Source organism: Anastrepha obliqua, chromosome 4, assembly GCF_027943255.1.
Source record: "Anastrepha obliqua isolate idAnaObli1 chromosome 4, idAnaObli1_1.0, whole genome shotgun sequence".
Classification (NCBI taxonomy): Eukaryota; Metazoa; Arthropoda; class Insecta; order Diptera; family Tephritidae; genus Anastrepha; species Anastrepha obliqua.
In genome coordinates this window covers 101,424,981-101,452,233 of record NC_072895.1, presented here as the reverse complement: position 1 = coordinate 101,452,233, position 27,253 = coordinate 101,424,981, and the positions used below count along the sequence as shown (strand labels likewise).

The 27,253-nt window shown below is 37.1% G+C and overlaps 2 protein-coding genes and 1 long non-coding RNA gene across 10 annotated transcripts; 1 reads left to right on the top strand and 2 right to left on the bottom strand.

Annotated features, from left to right (window-relative positions):
* Window positions 1–4,220: 4,220 nt before the first annotated feature.
* On the bottom strand, window positions 4,221–14,639 carry LOC129245387 (uncharacterized). Of its 3 annotated transcripts, none has more exons than XM_054883512.1 (8): window positions 14,540–14,639; window positions 13,074–13,624; window positions 12,675–13,003; window positions 12,531–12,611; window positions 10,942–12,215; window positions 10,598–10,820; window positions 6,047–10,526; window positions 4,221–5,696 (listed from the first exon to the last, which is right to left on the bottom strand). In XM_054883512.1, exons 2-8 carry the CDS (start codon window positions 13,605–13,607, stop codon window positions 4,365–4,367), a joined length of 8,253 nt encoding a protein of 2,750 aa, XP_054739487.1. In that variant the 5' UTR covers window positions 13,608–13,624; window positions 14,540–14,639; the 3' UTR covers window positions 4,221–4,364. The 3 variants fall into 3 exon arrangements, with proteins under 3 accessions (XP_054739487.1, XP_054739488.1, XP_054739486.1); XM_054883513.1 differs by having other exon boundaries at window positions 13,074–13,614; window positions 14,540–14,630; XM_054883511.1 differs by lacking the exon at window positions 14,540–14,639 and adding an exon at window positions 14,273–14,500.
* Window positions 14,640–16,441: 1,802 nt separating this feature from the next.
* On the top strand, window positions 16,442–25,262 carry LOC129245386 (helicase ARIP4). 5 transcript variants are annotated; one of them, XM_054883509.1, is made up of 10 exons: window positions 16,442–16,657; window positions 17,526–19,927; window positions 20,115–20,809; window positions 22,168–22,366; window positions 22,437–22,920; window positions 23,000–23,129; window positions 23,197–23,469; window positions 23,654–24,135; window positions 24,193–24,328; window positions 24,455–25,262. In XM_054883509.1, the coding sequence occupies exons 2-10, from the start codon at window positions 17,535–17,537 to the stop codon at window positions 25,132–25,134; spliced, it is 5,472 nt and encodes a 1,823-aa protein (XP_054739484.1). In that variant the 5' UTR covers window positions 16,442–16,657; window positions 17,526–17,534; the 3' UTR covers window positions 25,135–25,262. The 5 variants fall into 5 exon arrangements, with proteins under 5 accessions (XP_054739484.1, XP_054739485.1, XP_054739483.1 ...); XM_054883510.1 differs by lacking the exon at window positions 16,442–16,657 and adding an exon at window positions 16,945–17,004; XM_054883508.1 differs by lacking the exon at window positions 16,442–16,657 and adding an exon at window positions 17,277–17,348 and having other exon boundaries at window positions 22,437–22,878.
* Window positions 25,263–26,309: 1,047 nt separating this feature from the next.
* LOC129243450 (uncharacterized) lies at window positions 26,310–26,935 on the bottom strand. Of its 2 annotated transcripts, none has more exons than XR_008582318.1 (3): window positions 26,855–26,935; window positions 26,559–26,756; window positions 26,310–26,460 (listed from the first exon to the last, which is right to left on the bottom strand). It is a non-coding gene; the product is annotated as an uncharacterized LOC129243450 (long non-coding RNA). The 2 variants fall into 2 exon arrangements; XR_008582317.1 differs by having other exon boundaries at window positions 26,822–26,914.
* Window positions 26,936–27,253: the final 318 nt, after the last annotated feature.

The window sequence follows — 27,253 nt, the reverse complement described above, 5'->3', positions numbered from 1 at the left end:
AATGATTCCCTCTGCCCATAGAGCACACCAAACAGTGACTTTTTGAGGATGTAACGGCGTCTCAGCAATGGCTTGTGGATTATGTTCACTCCAAATGCGACAATTTAGCTTATTGACATACCCATTCAACCAAAAGTGAGCTTCATCGCTGAACAAAATTTTCTTCGATGCGTCGCGCGAACCGAACCATTATTTTCGTAATAAATTTGCACGATTTGCAAACGTTGTTCAGGTGTAAGTCTATTCATTATGAAATGGCAAACCAAACTGAGCATAAATCAAGTGACAGCTGTCAAAAAGACCATCTACGAAAAAAGTAGTGCCAACTTGAAAACCTAACCTTTATTCAAAAATTTCGCAATATCTTCAGTTTCGACAGAGCCGAGGTCTTCTCGTCTTCGTCAAAGAAATGTCCGCCCAAAATGGCGAGTCTACGTCTGGATAGAGCAAGACAGTGACACAGAAAGTGCGGGATCGTCTCTTCCTCTTCCTCGTCTAGACAACTTCTGCAGAAGTCATGTGCTTGCACACCCATTCTCTGGGCGTGCCTACCGATTAGGCAGTGCCCCGTAATAACTAAAATCAGTGTATTAAGACTGTGCTTATCTCTTCTTAGCAGAAGTTCCGTGCGTTTAGCATTGAGAGTCGGTCACATCTGTTGGGCGATTTTGCAAGTGGCTTCGTTACGCCATCTTTCATTCGCTACTCTTACAATTTCCTCGCGTATACGTAGTCTAGATGTTTGCAAGGGTATACCTATATCATTGTATATGCACTCATCAGTCAATTTAGTACCGATTTTCGCTAGTTCGTCGGCTCTGCAGTTCCCCTCAATGTCGCAATGGCCAGGAACCCATGCTATCATTAGGTGAAATGACTCAGCCATCTCGTAAAGAGATGCGCGGCATTTCATGGATACCTTGGAGGTTGTCGACTGTTTTGTGAGGGATTTTATCGCCGTCTGGCTATCAGTGAAAATGTAAATATCATCTCCAGGTATCGCATCACACTGTACCAGTGTCACGGCTTTGATTATTGGCATCAGTTCATCCTTCATTTGAACACTTAAGAAATAAATTAAACGCCACTTTGGCTACCTGAAAATATGTGCGCACACTTTTAGACACACCAAGTTCCATAACAAATTTTATCTCTTTGACCCGTCTTCGTCTATCCAAAAGTCAATTCTGCGCTACGGCAGGGACCCAGATTTGAGTCCGACCAAGGACTGTCAATTCCCCAAAAATTCATTGGGCATATTTCACGCTAGTTTCCACAACCTCAGCGAGTGGTTAACCACCAATATGCCTTCATGTTCTGGCATTAGCATACAAGCTCCGTTGTTGTTGTGGTTGTTGTAGCAGTAACTTTGCCCAGTCAGTGTAGTATAAATCGCCGGTCGTCTTCGCCTAGCTCTTCTAGCGGTAGGCCCAGGAAACTTGCTGTTTCGACAGGATGGGTCCAGAGGAAAAGGGGTGTTAGATGGGGCATGTGAAAAGGTGGTTAGTGTCGTGCGGGATGCCTTCACATGCCGGACATAAGTTTGGTATGACGTGGTCAATTCTGGATAGGTAGGAGTTTAACCTGCTACAGTACACAGAACGTAATTGTGCCAAGGTTACGATGGACTCGGGGAAGTTGGACCGCTTCGTCTGAAATGGGTAGTGGTTGGCCTCCGACGACGGCATTCGGGGGTCGGGAGCTTAACACGTTCCCTGTCCCAATACAAAAATGCAAAATTGACCGACAAGTCCAATATTTCACAACGTAAACATGTCATATAATCGGTTCTCGTCAATATTACGTTGCTGGCACTTTGTTGATAATGAAGCTCCGAGGGATCAAAACGAACGTCTGTACAAAATAAAACCACTTTTGGACCTTGTTATCAATAACTGGAAGAGCTTACTAACACCTGGTGAATGTATCGTCATTGACGAGTCGATGATGCCGTTTAGAGGCAGGATATCTTTCCGCCAATACAACCCATCAAAAGCTCATAAATAAAATAAAATAAATAATTGGCGCGTACACTTCTGTTACGTGTTTGGCCGAGCTCCTCCTCCTATTTGTGGTGTGCGTCTTGATGTTGTTCCACAAAATGGAGGGACCTACAGTTTCAAGCCGACTCCGAACGGCAGATATTTTTTTTTTATGAGGAGCTTTTTCATGGCAGAAATACACTCGGAGGTTTGCCATTGCCTGCCGAGGGGCGACCGCTATTAGAAAAATGTGTTTAATTATTTTGCTTTCATCGAGATTCGAACCAACGACCTCTCAGTGAATTCCGAATGGTGATCACGCACCAACCCATTCGGCTACGGCGGCCGCTCATAAATACGGCTTGAAAATCTATAAACTGTGCACAGAAGAGGGTTTTGTCTGGAATTATGATATTTACATAGGGCGTGAACCCGAGATTGCTGATTTGGATAAGCCTGGGAGTGTCGTAATAAGAAATAATTAAAAATAATTTGTGATTTCTGCGTAAAATAAAAATATTTTTTCGTATGTCCCGGCGTTTTTCTTTACTTTATTATCGTACCAGGACGTCCAGTGCAGAAACTGTACAGTTCCGTTACGTCCAGTCGAATAATTTGCTTTAGAAGTTTCATATACCCCTGACGCACATATGGCTCAGGAACGTATCAGTGCTTATCAGGCGCACGTTTCCTGAACCATATGTGGCTCAGCGGACAGGGAACGTGTTAAGAAGGTGGTAAGAGTCTCCCGATGAATGTCGTTAATTGTCTGTCTGTACACTGTCCGATCCAGTAGTTGTCGGTCTGGCTCCGTCGCTGCCAATGGCTTTAAAGACTTTCCTGCTCCACATAACCAACTGAATTTCATCGGTGAGTGAAACAAATGATCCATTGGTGTTTATCAGTTTATGCAGCTTTCTAATGAAAAAACATTTGGCGTTATCAACGGGAGGATGCTGTATGAATTGCCTACTAAAATAGTTCGCGCATCGCTACTTGTAGGTTTATGTTCAGTACAGTGCGATCAATTTAGAGGTATCTATCGAAGCTGGTTTATCCACAAATCATTTAGACTTTACATACCCCCACAAATAAAAGCGCAAAGGTGTGATATCATACGATTTTGGTGGCCAATCCATTGGGCCGAGGCGGGAGATAAATTGTCCATCGAAACGGCGACGCAATAAATCCATTGTTTCGCGGGGTGTGGCAAGTAGAGTCGTCTTATTGGAACCAAATGTTGTGGAGAACACGGGCTTCAATTTCCGACATCAAGAAGTCGTTTATCAACGCGCGATAGCGTCGGCCGCCGTAGCCGAATGGGTTGGTGCGTGACTACCATTCGGAATTCAGAGAGAACGTAGGTTCGAATCTCGGTGAAACACCAAAATTAAGAAAATAATTTTTTCTAATAGCGGTTGCCTCTCGGCAGGCAATGACAAACCTCCGAGTGTATTTCTGCCATGAAAAATCTCCTCATAAAAAATATTTGCCGTTCGGAGTCGGCTTGAAACAATAGGTTCCTCCATTTGTGGAACAACATCAAGACGCACACCACAAAAAGGAGGAGGAGCTCGGCCAAAAACCCAAAAAGGGTGTACGCTGTTCATTGGCGCCAACTTCTCTTTGAAGAAATATGGGCCGATGATTTTTCCAGCCCATAGACCGCACCAAACGGTTGTTTTCAATGGATTTAATGGCTGTTCTTGAATGGCCAAAAATGCGCATCAGCGCTGAACAAAATTGTTGTTGTTGTAAACGTTGTTGAGGCGTAAGTGTTTCAATGATGTAAATTATGTATTTGGTTTGACAGTAGTCACATGTGATCTGTTAAAAAACAAATCATCTTGGAAAAAGTGCCTTCAATCTGATAAACCTTTAAAACCGTCTTGTATGAACTGCTCGATCGAGCGAACACTAAATTTCTCTCATTGAGTACTCTATAAAGTGAACACAAAAACCAAACCAACATCTCTAACAAAAAATTAAAAGAAAACATAATTTTAAATAAAATACTCGTAAATGTTTGAATTGAATATGATATGACATTTTAAGTACAATGTGAACGAGTTAACTTAAACAGTTAAAGACATGATTTTCTGATTAAAGTTCTATGAACAAACTTGATTGAGCGAACAGATCCTGCACGAATTAGTTTACTCTAACCCGGATTCTACTGTATATGCAACTCTCTCTCAGGAATTAAAATCGTACACTTCCAGCATAAAATACCTATAATTCTGATTCATATAATTATAATCGAATCATTCACTTTATTTTTACGAAATATACAATTATAGTGTTTACATTTACGTGATCAAAAACATATTTAAGTAAGTATATAAATATAAACTTTTAAGCATTCACTATACACTAAATACTTTATCTTCGCATAGCCCCGTTCAACGATAAATATGTGGGAGGGTAAGATGAATACATCGAATTCTGTTGTGCCCTCTGAATGGCACAGGCATCTTGATATTGGGACTGCATATTCATAACACCCATTTGCATTGGAATCTGCGAATTGGAATAATCACCGCCAGTAGCATAGGTTGGTGTGGCCGCCGATTGCGGTGTAGTCATGCGATAACTATTTATTGCGCCATATGGTGCCATAAGATTTGGACTGATGTGGACATTTGTAGTGCGACTGGTTGTAGACGAGGTCGTCACAGACGACACTGCAATATGCTGCACCGGTGCCGATGCAGTATTACGCGTATTTCTATTCACATTTTGTGTTGTCGCAATCGGTGCTATATTCATGTTACTTGAATAATATTTATGATACTGTAGTGGATTGATTTGCGGTTGCAACATATTGGGTGGAGTGCCCAAGCTCCGATTTTGTGTCACCAATAGATGAGGCGGTGGTGTCATTGAGTTGTGCGACACCGGATGATGTGGAGGGGGCGTTAGATTCACCTGACCGGCAGGGGAGGTGTTACATGGTTGAATATCCAAACCATTTGTCAATTGTTGTAACTTAGATAGACTACAAAGATTTCCAACCTGTGTGGGTGTAGTGCCCGCATTAGATGACGACGATTCGGAGACATTATCCTGCGCCAATTGTGAATCTCCAGTGCCACTCGAAGAGCTGGCAGAAGCATCTGGACTGATATGAATCACACCGCCATTCGAATTTGTTGCCGCCGAAGAGGCCGGCACGGGCACTCGTGACGAGCTTGCTTCATTCGAAGCTAAATTGTTTTGCAAATAGAAATTGTTGACAGCGCAAGCTGAAGAAGAGGACTGATCAATTGAGCGCTGATGGGGACTAGATAGCGCATGTGAGGTGTTACTTATGGCCATACGCTGTTGTATAACAGCTGGCATAGAAACAATATCGTATGAGTTTGAAGCATTCGAAGAATAGTTTTGCCCTATAGGAGGTATCGATGTTATATAATCTATGTGCATATTTTGCTGATGATGATGCTGGCCACTCAATTGTGAATATTGCTGCATATTATGTAAATGTTCCTGTTGTGATTGGAGCAGATTTTGTTGATTGTTGTTCACACTCTGTTGCTGTTGTTGTTGTTGCTGCTGCTGTTGTTGTTGCTGAGATACATTCACTGTTGAATTGCTGGGTGTAGTACTTTTCGGCTGGCGGTGCTGCTGTTGATTGCCCCCAGACGAATTTGTGCCACGAATTGCTTTCGGCGTGGACGCTCGCTGGTTCGAACTGCTGACTACCAGATCAGCCTATAGCGAGAGAGAGAAAGAAATGTCAACTAATTAATTTAGAAAAAAAGAAATTCAAATCAATAAAATGAATGAGAATAGAAAAAATGTTTTTCTAATAACGGGCCGAGGGCGTAAAACCGTAAGAACCCATTTGTTGCAGAAATCAAATATGAATATGACGAATAAGTTGAAGTAAGGCATTATTTTAATCGCCCCTTTTTACTATTTAAAAATGTCGTACTTGTTTTTATGAGAAAAGCTGGGAATTTTAAGGTGACATCAATTGTAACTAATGCTTAACAGTCTTACGTAACATAATCATATTTACAGACATTAGTTTAACAGTTTTAGTTTTTTTTTCTAAATACCTGTTGATTGACTTTTCTATTTTGCTGCGTATGCTGCTGAGCGCTTGTGAGCGAGTTTAATGTCTGCGAGCTGCTAGACTGCATGTTTAAGTTGAGATTAGCTTGTTGTTGTTGTTGTTGAATGTGTGAAGTTTGTATGGCCATGTGCATAGGTGTATTCCCCGAATGGCTTTGCATGGAACAATCTGAAAATTGCGATTGCTGCTGTTGCTGCTGCTGTTGTTGCTGCTGCTGTTGTTGTTGTTGCTGCTGTTGCTGCTGCTGAATATGTGGTGTAGTCGAAGGAATGGGTTCTGTTGTATTTTGCTGTATATCGCTACCAATGCTTGTGGGCGAATCCATATTCATGGGCACAGTCATGCCACAATCATAGTGATGCAAATTGCTCGCCGTGTGATTCGATGACCCTGAACTGTACGTCAGTGGTGTTGCAATATCTTGAGACACGCTTTGCTGCTGGGTAGCAGAATTGTGACCGCTCAATTTTACTTTATTCTCCTCAGCGGCACTCAAATTATGTTCCCCTCTAGCTTTCTGGCACAACGCCTGTTGGGATAGCGCATTGGTGGGGATGGGCACTGAAGATAGAATTGGATTATAAAATCTGGAACTGGAATTGGGCAAGAGGTTTAACGATTTGATGTGTTGTGTTTGGTCTGAGGACATTTTGTGTGACTTCGATTGGACATTATTGCATTTCTGACCATAGCTAGCCGATTGCGTATTCGAAAACCCACAATTATGTGCGTCGTCGCGACTGCTAAAATTTTGACTGTTCGAATTCGTGCTATTCTTTGCAGTTTCCTCTTTTTTGCAAACACTCATCTTTCTATCGCCTTTCAATTTGTCCTTGGTGTGTTGCTGTTGCTGCTGTTGTTGTTGTTGCTGTTGCATATGCTGATGCGCGTGATGTTGTATAGCTGACTGATAGAGATTTTGGGTGAAATTGTGCGAATAAGCCATAGTAGTGGCCAAGTCCTTTGCGAATTTGTTTTGATTCTTCTGACTGGCAGCATCCAAAGGGGAAAAGTTATAACCATAGTAATCCCATTGCCAATACTGTGGCGTATTCGGGTAGTTGGGTAATTGATTTATTGGAAAGTGTGGTGCGATTTTATTTAAATCCATAGAGTTCTGCATTTTCTGATGTTCGGCTGTATTATAGGGATTTTTCTCATGCAAGGATAACAGAGCAGCATCGACGGTCTTACTTGTTATCACTTGTACCTGCTTATCTTCTTCTTTTATTTTAATGTCGGTATGCGCAATAATTGACTTTTGTTTGTCCTTCGTAGATTTCAAAAAACTGCCAGCTTCACTACGACCGGCATTTATGGTGCTTGCATTCGCCGTTGTTGCTGAATTCACTGACTTTTTTGTTGACGCTTGTATTTGCGATCTTTGCAATTCTAGGTTAGCTGCAGCTGCCGCCGCGGCTGCTTCGTGTATTTTTTGAGCAATTTTAATTTTATTCATCTCACTATTTTCATGTATATTTGACTGTGTAGTCATTTTTTCCTTCCTCTCAACCGCACCTTCATTTGCAATTTTTAATTTTCTTTCATTAACTTTGCTATCAACGATTTCTGCACTCGTTTTAGTAGGCGGCGACGAGGTCGTCTTAATATTCACGATAGGTTTCATTTCTAGTATATGATCAGCTTTACAAATGGTTGCCTCACTTGGTACCGGCTTAGGTATTTGTAACTGTGGCGGCACGACTGGTGCAGCGACTGCCGAAGCGGGTGGAGCCGGTGCTGGTGTTGGTGCGGGTGCTGGTGTTGGTGAGGGTGTCGGTGGTGGTGCCGGTGCCGGTGCAGGTGCAGATGTTGCCATTGGCTGCGTTACTGGTACCGGTACTGGTATTGGCGTTGGTGCCGACACAGGCACCACAGGAAGAGGCAGAGGCACAGGCACAGGCACAGCTCCAGGTGTAACGGGAGGTGGTACCGGCTGTGTTAACACCAAACTTTTTGTCTCACACTTGCTCTCTATAACTTCTTTTCTTTCTTCATCTTTGCTGTTCTCTGCAATAAGGCACGGCGAATTCGCGTTATCTTCCTTTATAATGTCCTTTGGCGAAATTTGTGCAACCATTTTGGGGGATGCTTCGTTCTCGATACATTCTATTTTACATAATGGCTCCTTGACAAGTGTTGATTCTGTTGGTGGCTCACTTTTGGTGGTTGCATCAATTATAGTTTTGACTTCAGGTTCTGCTTTTTCTTCGACTTTCTGTATTTCTTTTTCTATAGTATGCGCTACGTCTTCTTTTATCATTTCGTCAACTTTTGCCTTATCATCAATAGTTTTAGCATCGGTAGCAGTTGTACAACCAGTAGCTGTGATTTCGCTGGATTGGTTTATCTCGTCTTTAGGCTCATTTTCATGCTGGGGCTTCGTTTTATCATCATCCAAATTGGTATTTACCTCTGGCACTTCTGGCACTGCAACATTTGTGTCGATATTTTCTACCATTAATTCAGCGAAGGTCTTTTTTGTCTTTTTTGCCACAGCTTCCAAGACCTTCTCATCGTTCCCCGAACATGTTGGAGGAACTTCTGTCTTACTTATATTCGGTGCATGCGATTGATGTTCTTTTTGTTGCTGTTGCTGTTTGCTGTCAAATGCATTCGAGATGTCTTTTACTTCGACATCATTTACCAGAACTTCGTTAGTAATACTGGCATGGGGATCTGCATTGTTTGTTTGTTCTGACTTGTCTTGGTCAACGCCTTTGACCTCACTAGGTGTGGTCTTATTTGTGGAGACACTTGCGTTACATTCGTTATAGATGTCATTAGGTTTTTTCTCGTTGCTCTTTTTGCCTCTTAATTTAGGCACCGTTGTTATAGGTTTCTCATTATTGCAATTTTTTATAGGTTTATCTTCATTCTGAACTATCTCAGGGCACTTCGCCGCTTCAGGCTCTATAGCTTCAGATTCCGGTGCAATCTTATCTGCACTGTTCACCTCTTCTTGTTTAATATTCACTTTCAATTCATTTTGACGGTCAAAATGCTTTCTTTTGTTGGTGGATACAACGGGCGTACTCTGTTTGCGATTTGCTAATCTCTGTGCACGGCTTGTCAATTTGTCATCCTCAGCATTATTAACCTCCATCACATCACCCTTCGGCTTCTCCACAACTGGCTGAACCGGTGAAGCTTGTATTCTTCTCTTCTTATCAGGCTTCTGGATAACTTCCGGCTCTTCAGGATTATTTGCCGCTGTGTATGAATCATCTTTACTCAGATGCCGTTTTCGTGGATTCCTTCTGACTTCTATGCTGGAATTTGTGCCAACTTTAGTGGCATCGGTGTCGATTTCGGCTTTAGTAGGCGATTCGTTAGCTTTACTTTTCTCGGGCTCGTTTTGACTCGGCGGTTCATTGCTTTCGTCTATCACCTCATGCATGGAGTTTTTTAAATCGGTATTGCAGTTTTTTAACTCCGCGGTTTTTCGCTTCTGAAAATTCAGCTCAATAGTTGCGCTGGCCATTTTGTTTTCATTGGTAAAATTGTAAAGTTTATTTTTACTGCCTTGCGGAACTTCATGTGTATTAAGTTCCTTTTTTATAAAAATCGAATTGTTAGAAATCATCGAGTTGGATTTCCGTGACCTCATACGTTCCATTGCCGTCTGCTCAGACCTGATTGAATTATCTAAAAAGCTGCTTTCTTCAGACGATTTTATGCCATCGCCAGTTAAAGTCTTCGACAGCAACGGGCTCCAACGCAAACAATCTGTCTCTAACGGTATACGCTTGGAATTTTGCAACTTTTTGTAGTGAGATATCACTTTCTCCCAATCGACTTTGATATTTATTTGATATCGTATGTCATCTTCATTTTTCCTCAACTTTATAAAACTCAGTAATTCGAACGCTAACGCTATATCGGAAACGGTTAATCCTGTTTTATTGGCAATATCTTTGAAAGTGATTCGACCATCATTTCTGTGATTGTATATATATTCCAAAATTATCGATTTCCAGTACGAGAAATAGGAAAGTCTACCTAAATCGGATAGAGGCTTTTCCGGTGTGCCAACTTGACCCTCCTCGCGACTCAACAAATAACTAAATTCTATTAGGAATCTGCCAAAACCCTGACGTTGAAACTGCGGCATTGTCAAAATACAAGACACATTAAATTTTTGTGCACAGTGTTTTTCCTTGGAAAAGTAGCCCACAAGATGGCAACCTTTCTTATCATTCTTAGTTAATATGTAAAACAAGAATGGTTCCACATCATAGTAAAGGGTTTTGTGGTCCAGAAATAGCTTTGCCAGCAAGCATAGATTTTGACAGTAAATTTTGTTGATATTTCCATCAACTTCAAAGACTGATATATCATTGTGGCGATATATCTCTGTGCCTGGTGGTTGCCTCCAAAGACACTTGTTTTGATGCCTATCCAAAACCGATCTACTCTTTGTGTATTTCAAACAAAACTCGCACAAATATAATTTTGGTAATCTGAAAGAAAAAGGAAAGGGCTGGTTATAAGAAGACACCAGCAGCCAAATACTTTGTTCAAATAAACTTACCTTGCATATTCTTGTGGAAACGGGCTCGAATACCAGGTTTCAATGTGCCACTTTCCGATTTCAATAGCAGACGGGCATCTCTCTTGCGCCGCGACAGTAACACCAGCGGTAGCTAGGGCATTCAAACTTTTTAATTCCGTCACTTTCTTTGCTGCATTCTCACGAATTTTCTTATATATTGTTATATCACTTTGTTCTACGCCGTTTGGGAGAGGTTGATTTTCTACATAAAACCATAAATTCCGATTCAGATGTCAGAGATTATAACAACCATAACAACTTTACATAATGTGTCTACTTGATTTATGTATTTCTTTAGTAATAATATTATTTATGATACATACCAAACGGGTTTTCTGGAAACTCCTCTTCAAATTCCACTTTTTCATTTGAGGAACTCTCATCATTCGCAAAGGGTTTCACACCTCTAGCGTAGTTTGTATTCTCCATTAATTGATATTTGATTACAGTGCTTTCATTCAAATATGGCACCTCATCGTCATCACTTTTATAGGCGGTACGTTTCGTGTCCAAGGGTGCGGATTTTAGCGTGGCAATTTTCTTTTTCTGCACTTTTTCCGCGGTCTTTTTTACGCTTTTCATGTGAGACTTATCAACACTTGCCGCTTCTGTCGTAGTAATGCTCTCCGACAAATCCTCCTTTTTTGCAGTTGCTTTCGGTGTTCTTTTCTCTGTTTGTTCTGCTTCCAAATTGCCAATGCTTTGTAGTGACTTATAATTCATTTGTTTACTGCTCGTGCTAAGTTCATCGCTGACTAAATTTTTATTGAAGCCAGCTAAAAGGTTGCCACATTTTTTTAATGTAAAACCATCTGCATCCAAGTTTCGCGACTGTGAAAATATATCAACACGATTTTTAGCAACAGCAGCAAAGCCCCAGTGTTCATCTTTTGATTTAGTATTTTGTGACGTATAGTTTTTTGCAGGCACATTTATTTCTTTTTTTACGGGGATTTGTGAAATGAATAAATTCGATTTGGACTCGCTTTTATCCGAGTCACAATCATCGTCATCATTCTCTTCGTAATTATCCTCTTCGTTATCAAATTCGGAACTATCGCTGCTGCTCTCGCTAGAATCCGAACCCGAACTGCTCGAAGAACAGGAACCCGAAGATGTGCTATCGTCTTGATTGTCATCATCGAATTCCAAATTATCATCTTCATCGCTATCACTGGAAGAACTCGACGAAGATAAATCAGATGGGGTTTTTTTCTTCGCACGTTTGGATTCGCTAGTATCCATCTTAAGAAAACCAGCAAACTGTTTTCGTTGTTTAAACATTTTCAAATGTGAATTTTGTGCAATGCTCTTTTGTAAATTTTGTGTTGACTTAATTGCTTGGCTTAATGAAATGTCTTTGTATAGCTCCTTAGAACTTTCATATTTGGAAAGTTTTGATGTGGTAGGGCTATCATCGATTTCGTCTATAATTTGCCGTTTACATGAAATCCCTGCAGCCCCACCTAGATTTCTCTTATCCTTTAGCTTGCCACCAATCCATTCTTTATTTCGAAGACCGGCGTATTCGGAAGTTGATGGCATCACTTGACGTACACCTCTTGAAGTCTTGGATAATTCACTTGCGGTTTGATTTCTGAAATAATACCAAAATTTGTATTACGTAAAAAAATCTTAGTTAAGATATATTCTGTACTTTCAATAAATATTAAGCTAAAACACAAGATACTACTCAATACTTTAAACAACTTTAAAACCACTTCATTGAGGGAAAATTTCTATGCACCTTTCATTTCACCATTTAAATTGTTAATAGCTAAATATCCTATTCTTTTAACAACCCTGCCTCAATTTATGAAAATCGAACAAATTATTTTTCTTGAAAATATACCAGGTTTAAGAACCAAGCACTCACATACCATAAATCGCTCTAAAATTTAAGTAGACTTACCGACTTTTAGCTGTCTCCAAGCCTCTTTTCGTCACTTCTTTCTTAATAACATCGAAATTTTGCAGAATACAATTATTACATCTGGAAAATAAGATTATTAGAAAAATTATGTACCAACTTAGAGATGCAACCGCCAAAAAATACCTGTAAGGATGTTTAGGTTTTTTATCTGGTATAGTATCTAAACAAGTTAGATGATACATTTTCTTGCACGCTGAGCATTCAAGCAAACAAGGTCCACGGTCAGTGTAAGTGCATACACTGCATTCAGTGCAATTTTTGCAGTACCATATGGAACCTTTAGTTACCAACATATATAGTAGGACATACGATTGTGATTTACATTTAGCAGCGATGTTTGCACATGTCGTGTGCAATGACATTCCGCATTTTTTGCACGAACTCAATGGCTCCGGTATTCCATTGCGATTTTTCTGCGCATCTCCGGAACAATAAGAACATTTATCATCACCCTAAATTGAAAAAGTTGCAGCTGTTACATAAAATAAAACCATTAATGTAATTACTAGTATATTTGCTTACAGTTGTCACTGATACTTCCAGTGTTGATGATGATTTTCGTGGAGTGGTAAGTGATCTTCCCTTCTTGTACAATTTTCCTTCTTGTACAAGGAAACCTGCATCTACTGCTTTTCTAATCGAACTTTTTATAATAGCCCGAAAGTCTACATCTGGAGCAAGGTCGATATTATTGAATTTTTGTATGTAATTTTCTATTGTTTTTATTGTTGATCCTTCACATTCTCCTAAATCATGCACGGCTTTTGCAACAATTTTACATAAATTACTATTTTTCTCAACTTTAATTCTTCTTTTTGCCATAGGAGCTTTATAGGAATGTAGTCCTTTGTTATATACTTTAATAACGGCGCCTGACTCGACCGCTTCCTCCAACTTTTCTGCAACTATATCTTCGTGAAACTTGTGATGACTTCCAATAGCTTGGCAAATGCGTTGAACGCTGGGCCGTTGCTTTTGCGAACGTATTTTTGAAATAGCTTCCAAAATCCATTGCTTCCAAGTATCCAAACTTATGTCATGAGCAGATTCCCTCATTTTGTGTCTAAAAGGGGCTTTACAAAATATGATGAAAAAAGAAATTAAGCAAAAGAATTTTTAGGAAAATAGCGTAAGGTCATGGAGGGGTTTCAGAAGACAAATAAGTTTTGTGAAATCAATAATATCTAGAAAAATAGCGTTTAGAAAACATAGCCCAGTGGGGAACAATGCATATTCAGCTCACACCCGTATGGGGAATCTTTCATGATGCTACAGCAACAACTAACTTCACGTACTTACTAAGTCTATACGAAGTCGCATTAAGTTTTTATGGGTATAAAATTCGCGAAAATTCATATTTTCTCCAGATTATGAATGAACTAGTTCATTTATTATGCACTCTCTAAATTTATTTTCAAGCAATCATAAAATTCCTGTTTAAAAGTAAAACTAATTTCAATATGTATGCCCAGTGTATGTAGATATATTACTATATGCATATCATATTTAATAACACAAGTGTTTCATCAGCACTGCACTTGCACTTAGTCAATAAAAATATATATATATATATATAGGTATTAGGTATGCTAACGCGTTTAGATATTCCTTGTACCGGATGAAGTTGTATGCACATACAATATATGAATATGTACGTACGGATGTAGGTCAATTGGATATTCTACCTGCATTAAAACTTTTCATAGCCAATCCAAACTTACCCACATTAGAAACACATATTTTTTATAGTCAGAAATATCATTTAACGATTTCTTAGCTTAACCGCGTAAGAAATTACCGATTTAATCAATTTTTTATTCCCAAATCTGTTGTTGGCAATAACTCGTCAAATTTGCTACAAGTCAAAAACTGCGAAACATTCGCTGTACACATACAAACATTTCATACATTCAAACAGGAAAAAATTCAATTCGTAATAACATTACATGGAACTTTTCAATATTTTAACATTTGTATGTTTTGTATACCTTATAAATTTACAAATTGTATTCCAATATAATTATATGTATAATAAAACGTATTTTCTAAGAATTCTGGCACGCCAAGATGCGTTTTACTATCAGATCGTTACTTATAGATTACTTTTATGGAAAACCGTATTACCAGATAGGAATAGTCGAAATTTTCGCGCGTGCCATAATTATCGATACATTGTGCTTCCGTTAACCGATCACTTTTGTATTCAATTAAAACAAAATAATAATATATCTTCTCGAAATTTTATATAATATTCGTGATAACGGAAGTCAAAAAAGATATATAATATTTGCGTGTATGTATACGTATTTACTTCTGACTTTTTTCGATAATTAACAAATATACTTGGATTAAAAGTTGAACCGTGTAACAGCAGACTTAGTTATGTATAACTTTCAGGGATGCTCTCAAGTATTTTATTTATGTACAATTTTCGTTATGGGTATTCAACTAAATGCCTCGTAAACCGCAACCTCGTAAACGTACGAGCTCGTAAAACGGCTGTCAGAATTTTTATGAGAAGTGGTTTACACAAGATGTATAAATGCCTATCAGTACGTAAATTTAAACGAAGGTAGAGGGAAACCCTGTCCAATCGAATTTCATAAATATTTTCGAGGTGTGTTCATGAAGCAGTGCGCATAAAAGTTTAAATTTAATTTAATTTTACACACAAGATGTGTAAGTGCAAATCAATACGTAAATTTAAACGAAAACAGAGAGAAACCCTGTCTAATCGAATTTCATACGTATTATTCGAAGCGTGTTCATGAAACAGTAACAGTGAGTGTAAAAGTTTAAATTTAAATGTTTCGTAAATTTAAACATTTAGATGAATAATATTACATTATTACATATGTTAAAATGCACATTCTTCATATAAAAAATTAGATACTGTTTTTTCCATCGAAATTATAAAATATAATATATAATAAGGAATATAATATAAACTATTATATAATATAAACATAATATTATATTTAATATATTATATTTAATTTATTATTATTTATTATTAAATATAATATTGTATTTTAACACTTACGCCAAAATATTTCGCATAAAATTCAAACTTTACGTGGTGGGTCGATTTGAAAATACTCCGAATAAATAACTATGTATTTTGATTTTGTTGATAAAATGTTTAAAAAATTCTATACAGGTCTTTCAAGCTTAATCTCTTCTTATTCTTGTTGTTGTTGTTGTTGTTGTACCATAATACACATTCCTTATAAATGCTTGGGGAATGTTGCTGGAGTGGCAGTCTTTGGCCGGATATAAATCCGGGTCGCTCCGATAACGTGATATCTCAGGTGATTTTTCGAACAGAAAAAAAATGTTTTTGAAACTTTTCATTTATAAAAGACAACATTTTTGGAGGTATTTTCACAACGATCCGGTTCATATAGATCTCAGGATGTCTCCGAAAGATTCGCGGAATTCTTTAAATATACTCAATTTTATAATTCCTGTGGAAAACATCTTTGCATAATTAAAATCTCATTCTAATTTTTTCTGCACCAGCATCATATTAGAAGCAAGGTCTAAACATGTTTCGTTATTATAAACATAAAAAGTTACTCTTATTGTATAATTTTCTGAGCAAACACCATATTTATTGTGTAAAACTTTATGACTATAAAAATAGTTACCTAGCAATTTTTTAGTTTGATAAAAAATATATGTTAATTATACTCTGTTACCACTTTTAATCTAATTTAATTAAATATATTAAATATTGCTGTCACAATTAATAATTTAAAAGCTTATCGATAAGTCTCAGTGCTGCCGGCTGATTAATTAGTTTTGTACAACAATCAAACACTCTGTATCCGAATCCATATTTTCCTGTTAGAAATTCTCTACTATACACATCCAACATCTGTCAACAGTTGATTTGGTGTAAAGAAAAGTGTCACTGTGGTTGGATTATCCTATTTTTCTGCTTGTAATTGATTTAAATTGAGAAAATGTTCTACGAAAACTTGAAGAATTTCTACATAAAAATATAAGTTGTTACAACGACTATAAGTTTGCCTATTTCTTGTTAAATATGTGGAGACTCTTTATGTACTAATTAGTCTTTGAAATACACTAGTGAATAACAGGTACATAATTTGTTGTTTATTGTAAATTAAGTGTTAATATTAATTGTTTATAAACAACGAATGAATATAGTGTCTTTCGTCGGTTCATTTACTTGTTCTACCAAAGCCACTATTTTATGGGCAATTCCTGCAAATTGATTATACTTACATGTGTAAATGCTAATATATGTATTAACATAATGTGTGTATATTATGATTAGAATGCGGTGGAAAGCGAAGTTTAGGTTTACTTATGTACGGTCATATGTATCTTCAATTATGTATGTAAAAGAAAATTTTCATTTTCATGTGCTTTCTTAAAGTAATCGTCGCGATTGCCTTAAAAATTGTGATCAAGCTTGCCCTATGTGAGTAGCAAAAAATAAATATATACCTTTTCAAAACTCCTCTCTCATATTTTTCGTTTTTAATTGCGCTACGACACAGTTTTTCTGTGAAGATTCCAGCGCTATTTGTTTAAAAGTGAGATGCCAATATATATGGAAATTGTGCTTAGTTGAATCATTTACGGATCGAGATAAGTGTAGCAAATAAAATGCAAAGGATTTGTAAAATTATTAAGTTTTACATTCCGGCACTCCTTTTTCGATGTGATACTAAGCATATATGTGCGTATTTGTTAATGTGTCCGTGTGTACAACTCGTTGGCCTTATGCAAAAGCAGTTGCGTGAAGATTTGTATTTGTTTCAAGTAATGATCCAAAATATTAATACGACACCTGCCATATATTTGTATGTAACAAGTAATAAAATTTGATTGGTTAAACTTGGATTGAATGTACACATTTATGTTATGTTAAGTCGTTCATTGTTTATATATCCTTATCTGCGTTTCGTTCACCCCATGTTGATAACTAATATTTTGCAGACAATTGTAATGGATTCCCAAAATCGAATGGATGCGTACAACGATAATGCTGCATTAAACACACCCCCTGCAAACAGGCCTACTGAACCATTCCAGCCATATTTGCGACCGGACATTAACAGCGTTAACCCAGAAGATCCCTTCGGACAATATCTTAGAAACCCGGACGCACTTCTGTTGAATGAAATGAACTCAAAGCAATCGTTAGATTTGTTGAAACAACAAACCAATGCGCTTGAGACAGTAGGTTATCCCTGTGTTGGTGATAGTGGCTATTCCAATGACCACTTTGGGCCAAAAAGAAAGAAAGAAACGGAAAACGATGAAATCGTTGAAGCAAAGAAACCAGGTAACATCATGTCTGCTGAGGAGAAAAAGACTGCAAACATGCGCAAAAATATACGTGACGTCTTTGACGAGAATCAATTGGATACAAATACGCTCGCAGCTCAACGTGAAGAATCCGAACGTTTGGCCCGTGTAGCTGAGCAGCAAAAAATCATCCGAGAAACTCAACGTCAAGCGGCCGTTAACAGAAGTTTTGTGCGCACCCAAAATAAAGTACTTTCCCTGCTACAAAGTGGTACAACATTCGCAAAAGTCACCAGTGAAACACCATTTGAAGAAATAGACACAGCTTCAACAGGCTCGGAACAAAATGCCAGCCCACAAGCGTTATCAATTGCTAGCGTTGGTGATAAATTGGCTAGCAAAGTCGAAACGGAGACAGTTCTAAGCAAAGACATTGCACCAATATCACCCACACCAATTGATGATGATGATGCAGTAAAACCCGCGGAAGAACAAGTTATAAGTGACGTGGTTACAATAGAAGATAGCTCCTCTGAGGATGATTGTATTATGTTATCCGATGATGAAGAGGACCTGGAGGATGAAGAGGAGGTTGACGACCCAAGCAATAGTGGTTTACATGTAAAAGATGCATACAATGTGCCCGACGAACAAGGACGAGTTTTGGTCAATATTGGACACCCAGAAGGCGAAGATGATATTTTCGTGGCGCCTCAAATAGCACGAACTATAAAACCCCATCAAATTGGTGGTGTGCGATTTCTTTTCGATAACATTATTGAATCGACGAAACGTTTCAAGAGTTCTAGCGGCTTTGGTTGCATACTATCGCATTCAATGGGTTTGGGAAAGACGCTTCAAGTGATTTGTTTCTGTGATATATTTCTGCGGCATACACCATCTAAAACAGTACTATGTGTTATGCCTATCAATACATTGCAAAATTGGGTGTCCGAGTTCAATATGTGGTTACCGAAATACTCCGATAATCCGGAACATGTACGACCCAGGCAGTTCGATGTTTTCATCCTGAACGATCAACATAAAACTTTGAGCGCTCGCGCCAAAGTTATACTTAAGTGGGCTGAGGAAGGTGGCGTACTTCTAATAGGTTATGAACTGTTCAGACTGTTGGCTTTAAAACTAATGTCAACACGTAAGCGACGCAATAACAAAGCAGTGAATTGTGAGAGGAGTGGCACCGAAATGAATAGGCGCTTAATGGAGAGTGTGCACCAAGCATTAGTTAAACCCGGTCCGGATTTGGTCATATGTGATGAAGGACATCGTATTAAGAATGCTCATGCTGGCATATCACTTGCTCTTAAACAGATACGCACACGACGCAGAATTGTATTAACTGGTTATCCATTGCAAAATAACCTCCTCGAATACTGGTGTATGGTGGATTTTGTACGTCCAAATTATCTTGGCACTCGCAATGAGTTTTGCAACATGTTCGAACGTCCTATACAGAATGGACAATGCATTGACTCAACACCCGAGGATCACAAGCTAATGCGTTATCGTGCCCATGTGCTGCACTCATTGCTACTCGGTTTTGTACAGCGACGTTCTCATGTTGTACTACAACAGACACTGCCCAAAAAATTGGAGTATGTTATACTAACCCGTATGACACCGTTTCAGCGTCAACTTTACGACACATTCATGAATGACATTGTGCGTACCAAGTCTGTTCCTAATCCGTTGAAAGCATTTGCAGTTTGTTGTAAAATATGGAATCACCCAGATGTACTGTATAGTTTCTTAAAAAGAAAAGAAATCGATTTGGAGTTAGAAATGGAAGAAACTGAGGTGATCGGTGAACCGCCTGTTCTTCCTGCTGTTGCCCCAGTCGCAAGTGAAGCAGAAAAAGCAATACCCCATGAAGATAAATCACTCGAGGCTGCTAGTACTGAACAAATTGTCCAAGATATAAAACCAAAAGATGGTCTTAGCTCGGAAGGAAATTCTCCAGCACCAGAGTGTAAGCAGGTGGAACAGCAATCGCCAGCAGAGGTAACACAACGTGTTGGTCAGGCGTTAGCGAACAAGCCAAACACTGAATTTACCAATTTGATGAAGAGGTAAGTGAATATATATTTTGCTTATGCGTGTGGCTTAAATTAAAAATGTGTATGTTCCGGTAACAAATTTTCTTCATCAAAATAAATATGTGCAAAATCGGTGGTATTCTAACATTCTTGAACATGTACATATAATAGAAGTAATATTTTTTTGCAGAATAAAAAAGATTATTTTTTGATCTTCCAGCTCGCTCCTATCGGATCACTACAACCAGCAGCAAAATGATGTACCTTCGTATTTGGGAGGCCATGGCAATAATTATTGGCAAGAATCCAATGTAAACTATTTCCCCTATCAATCAGTTACCGACAATATTGACTCCTTGTCGAAGCCGAACTATGTTGGTATGGTACCACAACGAGCTGAAGAAGCGCCGAACGAAACAAATGAAGGCGGAGGCTCTTCACAGATTGTTGATTTGGACACAAAAGAAATAAAAACCGTAGAAACTGACATAGACATGACTCTCTGTCCGGTCATCAAAAATGAGGCACTACAAGGTGACAATAACAATTCAATATTAGCTAATGCAAGCGGCGATGGAACAGGAGCTACCAGTGCAGATGCATTGATAGAAGATGTGAAATTGTTGGCCAGTGCGAATTCGATTGGGAATGAAAAGGAAGGCAAGGTGAAAACAGATGATGCGACACTTCATGAGTGGGCTATCGATTTGATGAAAAAGTATCGACCCGGTCTTTTGGAGAATTCACCAAAAATGGAAATACTCTTTTGCATTCTAAATGAAAGTGTTCAGCTCGGCGATAGAGTGCTTTTATTTAGTCAAAGTCTCTTGACATTAAATTTGATAGAGACATTTTTGCAAATGACGCGCATGCCGGACTCGGATATGTATTGGGGTCGCGGGGTGTCCTACTTTCGTAAGTAACTTGAATTAAGAAATACATTGTGGTGATTGTTTACATTTCCATTGTTAATTATAATTCGATAACATCATCTAAAGTATTCAACATTTAGGGCGCACGTTTATATCGGGTGTTTTTTTAAGAGCTTGAGAACTTCCAATAATAATGCAAAACAAAAATATTTTTGGAATGGATATTTTTAATATAATGTGGTGGCATTTTTTTTTAATATGATATTCGCCGCAGCTCCGAGTTACATGGTCCATTCGATTAGCCCAATAAATCGATAGTTAAGCGCGTTGATAGAGCGTTACCACCTTCATGAACTCCCGTCCTGTGAATGCCGTAATCGGAGTCCAACCACCACCCATTGCAGATGAAGAGCTCCAGCTTCCCCGTGAGACTCGTGTAACATTGGCACAATTACGTTCTGGATATTGTAGCAGGTTAAACTCCTACCTATCCAGAATTGACCCCGACATACCAAACACATGTCCGGCATGTGAAGGGACCCCGCACGACACTAACCACCTCTTCACATGCCCCCTCAATCAGACTCATCTAACCCCCCTCTCCCTCTGGACCCAACCTGTCGAAACAGCATGTTTCCTGGGCCTACCCCTAGATGAGCTAGACGAAGATGACAGATGATATACCTACACTGACAGGGCTAGCTACGCTGTTAAAAACAACAACAAACATAGTTAAGCGCGCTGTGTGGCAAGTTGCGCTGTCGTGTTGTAACCAAATGTCATCGATGCTTCACTGGTTAATTTTTGGAAACAAAAAATCAGTCAGCATGGCTTGATAGCGCTCGCCATTCACCGTAACGGTCGCTTCGAAAGAAGTGAGGATCGATGATGCCGGCAGTGGATAAAACAGCACGTAAAATGACCGAAATGCTTTATGAACTTCTCTAACAGATTTACTTTGTTTTTAAGTAAATTTCGACATTTCGCATTGGAAGCGTTGTTCTGGCGATAAACGATTCATGACGACTTGCCAAACTTTACTGAATAGAATTGTCAACACAAATTGCCATTCTTAGCTGTCAAGTTATCGACATCGATAGTTCTCGGGAGCTAAAAAACACCCGATACATGTACAAGTAATGCTTTAACAACTTTTTATGATGGAGGATTAAGGTTACGTAGCTTGATTTCCTAACTGTGGGATTATAAAATGCACCTGTCTACCTTAACGGGTTATATACAGTTAGAAGAACGAAAATAGCGAATTTTCCAGAATTTTTTCTAAGATAACTTTTAAATTTATTGATCTAAAAATGTGTACACGTATTATATTACCCTTTAACTGTATTTTAATCATATTTCTATATAATCTCACCAATAAACTATGTCCATTTCTTTCAGGGCTAGACGGTTCCACTACTTCCCAAGAACGTGAAAGACTCGTAAATGAGTTTAATTCAAATACGGGCGTCAAATTGTTCTTGATTTCGACCAGAGCTGGTTCACTAGGTATTAATCTTGTTGGAGCCAATCGTGTTATAGTTTTTGATGCTAGTTGGAATCCCTGTCACGACACACAAGCAGTATATAGAATTTATCGGTATGTTTTGACGCTACTAAATTCGTAAGGAATCCACTTAATTTGTACAATTAAACATTTTTTATTTTAGATATGGCCAAAGAAAGCCGTGTTTCGTTTATAGAATAGTAATGGATAAGTGTTTAGAAAAGAAAATTTATGATAGGCAAATTAAGAAACAGGGAATGTCCGATAGAGTTGTTGATGAATGCAATCCGGATGCGCATCTCTCCATAAGAGATATAACCAATCTTTGTCATGATTATGATGAGGATGACAAGAGTCAGTCTGAAGTGCCGGAATTCATACAACCACTTGACTCATTTGAGGATGTTCTAATAAGGAAAATAGTCGAACAGCACAAAACTAGTTTATCTAAAGAGCCATTCTTCCATGAAAGTTTACTGATCGACCGAAAAGAAAAGAAACTGTCGCAGGCTGAGAAGAGACAAGCTCATAGGGGATATGAGATGGAGAAGAAGGCTAGCGTTAAACAAAACTTTTGTGCGCCCGTTAAGAATCAGTATCGCATTGTACGTAACGATGGCAGTATTGTAACACGGCCAGTTGCATCGGTAAAAATGCAATGCATAAAAAATTGAAATAAAATACTATAAAACTAAAGAAGTATACTAAAATAATTTGACTTTTCAGATACGTCCAATGCAAACAACTAAAACTATGCCAGCGACAAAGAGTGGTGGTATACGCACAACACGTTGGATACCAGCAGAAGTTTGGCAAAGACAAGGCATGACTGCGCAAGAAATGACTTTGCCGTTGGGTATGTATGAAGAATTTCATTAGCATGACATCCATTTAAGAAACATTCACGCTTTTCTGTCTTTCAGACGTTGTTATACCCACTCATTCGAATGACAAATCGAATATAATTTTGAAATCCGGTCAACGTGTAATGGTTTTGAAGTCAGCGAAAGGTATTTACATGCAATTGGAAAGTGGAAAAATTATTGCAATACGGACGTCCAGTAAAGCGGCAGAGGTGAATAAGACGGATAAGGATGAAGTTATTGATATAACAAATGAAGGCGACAGCGAGAAGAAGAGTGAAGATGCAAAGACGGAAAATGGGAATCAAAAAGAGCGCGATTGCAAAGCAAAAGGTAAGGTTATAGAAAACAGATTTGTGAAGTGGAATATCCATTTTCAGTGAACATGCCAGCTTGAACACATGCTTCAATAAATCAAAAATAGTAATAGAGTGTTGTAGCTTAAAAGTTGAAATCAATTCAAATCAATATTTTTTCATCAAAATTAACTACATTTCAATTATTTATTATTCATAAGGATCTCAAAACAGTTGCACTGAAACCAACGAAAAACCAACAGGAGGTTATGAAAAATGTACGGATAATGGAAAGAAATCACTGGAATCTAGTCCAGCTAAAGGCAAAGAATTCACGCAGCCAAATCCGTATAAACCAGATTTGCAAATGCAAAAGGACGATATCAATAGTAAATTTGATAATATGAAAAAGGTTGAACATAAACCGAATCCACAGAGTGTGGAGAAAGTTTATGGATCGCATTCAAACGATAATACCACCAAGCAAGAATTTACAAACGCAGCGAGGAGTAGCCAAAAATTACTAGCACTGAAACAACATCAGCAAATGGAAGAGGGTGTAACTTTGAAAAAGAATGATGGGAATCATCTTCAGCAGCAGGAGCAACATCATGAGCAGGAGAAGGAAAAGAAAGAAGCGGTACTTCCATTAAAGCACAACCCTGAGAAAAACAACCCACCACAGACAACTCTTTTGAATCAGGTATACGTTGGTTTAAATTACCTGGTGACATGTTACAAATTTTTTACTCAATCTTAGCAGCAGAAATGTCTACCACAATATACTAATAAACCAATGGTTGATCCAGCACCATATCCTTATAAGCAAATGGGGAATTATCCACCATTCTGTGGTCTCACGCCTCCTGACCTCTCGAAATATGCGAATCAAAGAGGTAGGAAGAAAGCACAAATATATGTAATAAAAACTAACTTCTAATGTTTTTTTTAATATATAATAATTTTAATCATATATATATTTTTTTAAATATAAATTAACTTAAAATTCTTTCTTCGTCCAGGCGACATGATGACACCGACTGAGTCTTTTCAGACTTGTAATTACAATAAACGAAAGTTACAAAAAGATATGCCAATACCTACTGATTATACGCCTTCGCCCTCATCTTCATCTTCATCTTCGGCAGCATCATCATCGTCATCTGCATCATCACAAGGTCAATCATTGAAGCATGGTCACTTAAATGCTGTACATCAATCACCCTACTCACAGTCGCCCTATTCATCACTATTCCACCAGCAACAACAGCCAAAACTCCACCTGTACGGATCAAATTATAATATAGATAATGAACATTATAGTAATTTAGCGCAAAATTCTCATAGTTCACAAAATTTAAATCAAAGTCATAGTCTTATTGGCGACACTTTTGGTGCGGTGCAGGAGAATAGTACAGGCCTTATGCATGGAGGTGGTCAAAATGTGCCTGCGCCGTGTGATTATTCGACACATTTTCCAGACTATGCCGCCTACAGTTCATACAACCATCCGCATTACTTTTCACATTTTGCTAATTCATATGGCAATGGATCGTCAGCACCAATTGGCTCCAATCCATACCAGATGCATTGGTCACCGTTAATAGCGCCAACTTCTATAAATGAGCAATGCAATCCGGTACACTCGTCCGTTTATCCTCAGAATGGTGCTCAGCATAATCAATGGCATCACAAATTATAAATATTGTAGTTATATAAGAAAAAAATATCACCATACAGCCACAGAAAGGTTTTAAATTAATTAATTTAATTGCATGGTATTATCGTAAATATAGAATTAAACTAAACAAAAATTAACTAAAAAATTTACTGACTTGTTTTATTTGAGTAGTTTTAGGAGATTTTTAGAAATATACAAAATGTTGAGTGGGGAAAAATATCTTAAAAATGTATCTTATTGCAATTATAGCATTTTGGTGAATACCGCTACAGTGCTAGGCCAAATATAAATGCGGATCGTACCGGTAGCTGGGTCGTTTCTTCTAATATGGCAAGTTTATGAGCTTAATTTTTGAAAATTTCGTGCTGATTGGTTTTATTTATTTTTTAGTTAATTTTTCTAACTTATGTTTTTACTTCCAGTTTTTGCTTTTTTTTCATTTAGTTTTTATATTTGTGTAGTTTTATTTAATTATTTTTTTTTTTTTATTTAGCAATTTTTTATTTACTTATTTTTTTATTAATTACTTTTTTGATTTATTGTTTTTTATTTAGTTATTTTTTAATTATTTAGTTTATTTATTTTAGTTTTATTTATTTATTTAGTTTTTATATGTTTTTTATCTATTATTATTTATTTTTTAATTATATAGTTTTTTTCTTTTTGCTCTTTTATTTATTTATTTTCTCTATTTTTGAATTCTTTATATTTTTATTTTATAAATAAAAAATTATTGATATGTATACCTATATTTTACTATTTGAGTAGCTTTTCTATTCATTAAGTTTTTCATTTATCTATTGTTTTTTATTTATCTGGATTTATTTATTTTTCTATTTACTTAGTTTTTTTTTTAATTTTTTTTATTAATTTTTTCTCATTTTTAATTTTTTATTAATTATAGGTTTTTACATTTTTTAAAAGGAAATTAAAGTTTTTTTATTTCAAATTAATTTTTTTTTCAATTCAAATTAAAGATTTGTAATTTCAAATTAAAGTTTATTAATATAATATTCAATATTTACAATAAAAAATGAATACTAACTAGGATAAAAATCAAAAACTGGTCAAATTACTTGAGAATGTATAATACCATTTAAGTTCATGGCTAAAATTAATGAAACATTTCTTCCTCTTGTTGTTGGAACTATTACATGGAACTATTACATATGTATATTCTGCGAAGATGATAGTTGAAACCAGATTCATCAATAAAAAATATTTTCTCATGTGTTTGTGGAGCATTTTGTGAAAAATGTAGTGCATAATTTTTGCGTTATTCAATTGTTGATTTGGAGTTTGAACGGTCCAGGTTGATTATGGCGGTTTTTAATGTTATTTTTAAAGCTTTTAATGCATTAAATACCGTTGTTGTGGTCATGTTGACGTTTTTATTAAAAAAAAAAAATTTTATATTTTTTAAAGTAATTGATGGATTTTCTTACTTAGTTTCTTTTCCACCACGCTTTCGTCTAATAATCTCACATCCATCCTTCTTATACCTTCTAATTATAGAATTGGCTGTGTTTTTATTAATTCCACCTAATTCTGCGGACTCTGCAATAGCTTTACCTTCTTCATAGCATTTTATCAAAATCTCCTTTTTGTTAATACTCGTTTTAACATAATTTCCCCTGCGGTTTCTGCAACGAGGAATAGGTAAGTTCTCTTCAGTTTCTAAATTCCTATCATCAGAATCTTCTGTGACCTGCATTATTCACTGATAATGACGTTTATTTACCGGACTTCCTGTATTATCTTCAACAGTTACTTCTTCAGGTGATGTAAATATGTTTATTATCATAAATCATATTATCATAAACATATTTAAGGGTTTTAAGGATTTTGAATTTCAAATATTTAAGTTATATTAAAGTTTTATTCTGCGTTTACTGCGATTGCAAAAAAAAAGTTTTATTTTGTGATTACTGCAATTGCTAAACTTTAAACAAGTGTTTAACCTTATTATCAGCAAAATAAACATATTTGAAAAATAGTAAGTAATTATCATATCATATTTCATAAACTTTAATATGAAATTAAAAATCTTCAATTTGAATTTTAAAAAATTTAATTTAAAATTGAAAATCTTCAATTTGAAGTTAAAAACCTATATACATTTTTTATTAATCTATTCACT

What these genes read in the sequence shown, in the direction of transcription:
- LOC129245386 (XM_054883506.1), top strand. Translation starts at nt 17,280, where the DNA reads ATGTGTCCGTGTGTACAACTCGTTGGCCTTATGCAAAAGCAGTTGCGT. An exon ending in AGAAATGACTTTGCCGTTGG is followed by an intron (nt 23,130 to 23,196) that starts GTATGTATGAAG and finishes TCTGTCTTTCAG; the next exon opens with ACGTTGTTATACCCACTCAT. An exon ending in GAAATATGCGAATCAAAGAG is followed by an intron (nt 24,329 to 24,454) that starts GTAGGAAGAAAG and finishes TTCTTCGTCCAG; the next exon opens with GCGACATGATGACACCGACT.
- LOC129245387 (XM_054883512.1), bottom strand. Translation starts at nt 13,607, where the DNA reads ATGAGGGAATCTGCTCATGACATAAGTTTGGATACTTGGAAGCAATGG. An exon ending in GTTTCCAGAAAACCCGTTTG is followed by an intron (nt 10,821 to 10,941) that starts GTATGTATCATA and finishes GGTTTTATGTAG; the next exon opens with AAAATCAACCTCTCCCAAAC. An exon ending in ATAGAAAAGTCAATCAACAG is followed by an intron (nt 5,697 to 6,046) that starts GTATTTAGAAAA and finishes CTCTCGCTATAG; the next exon opens with GCTGATCTGGTAGTCAGCAG.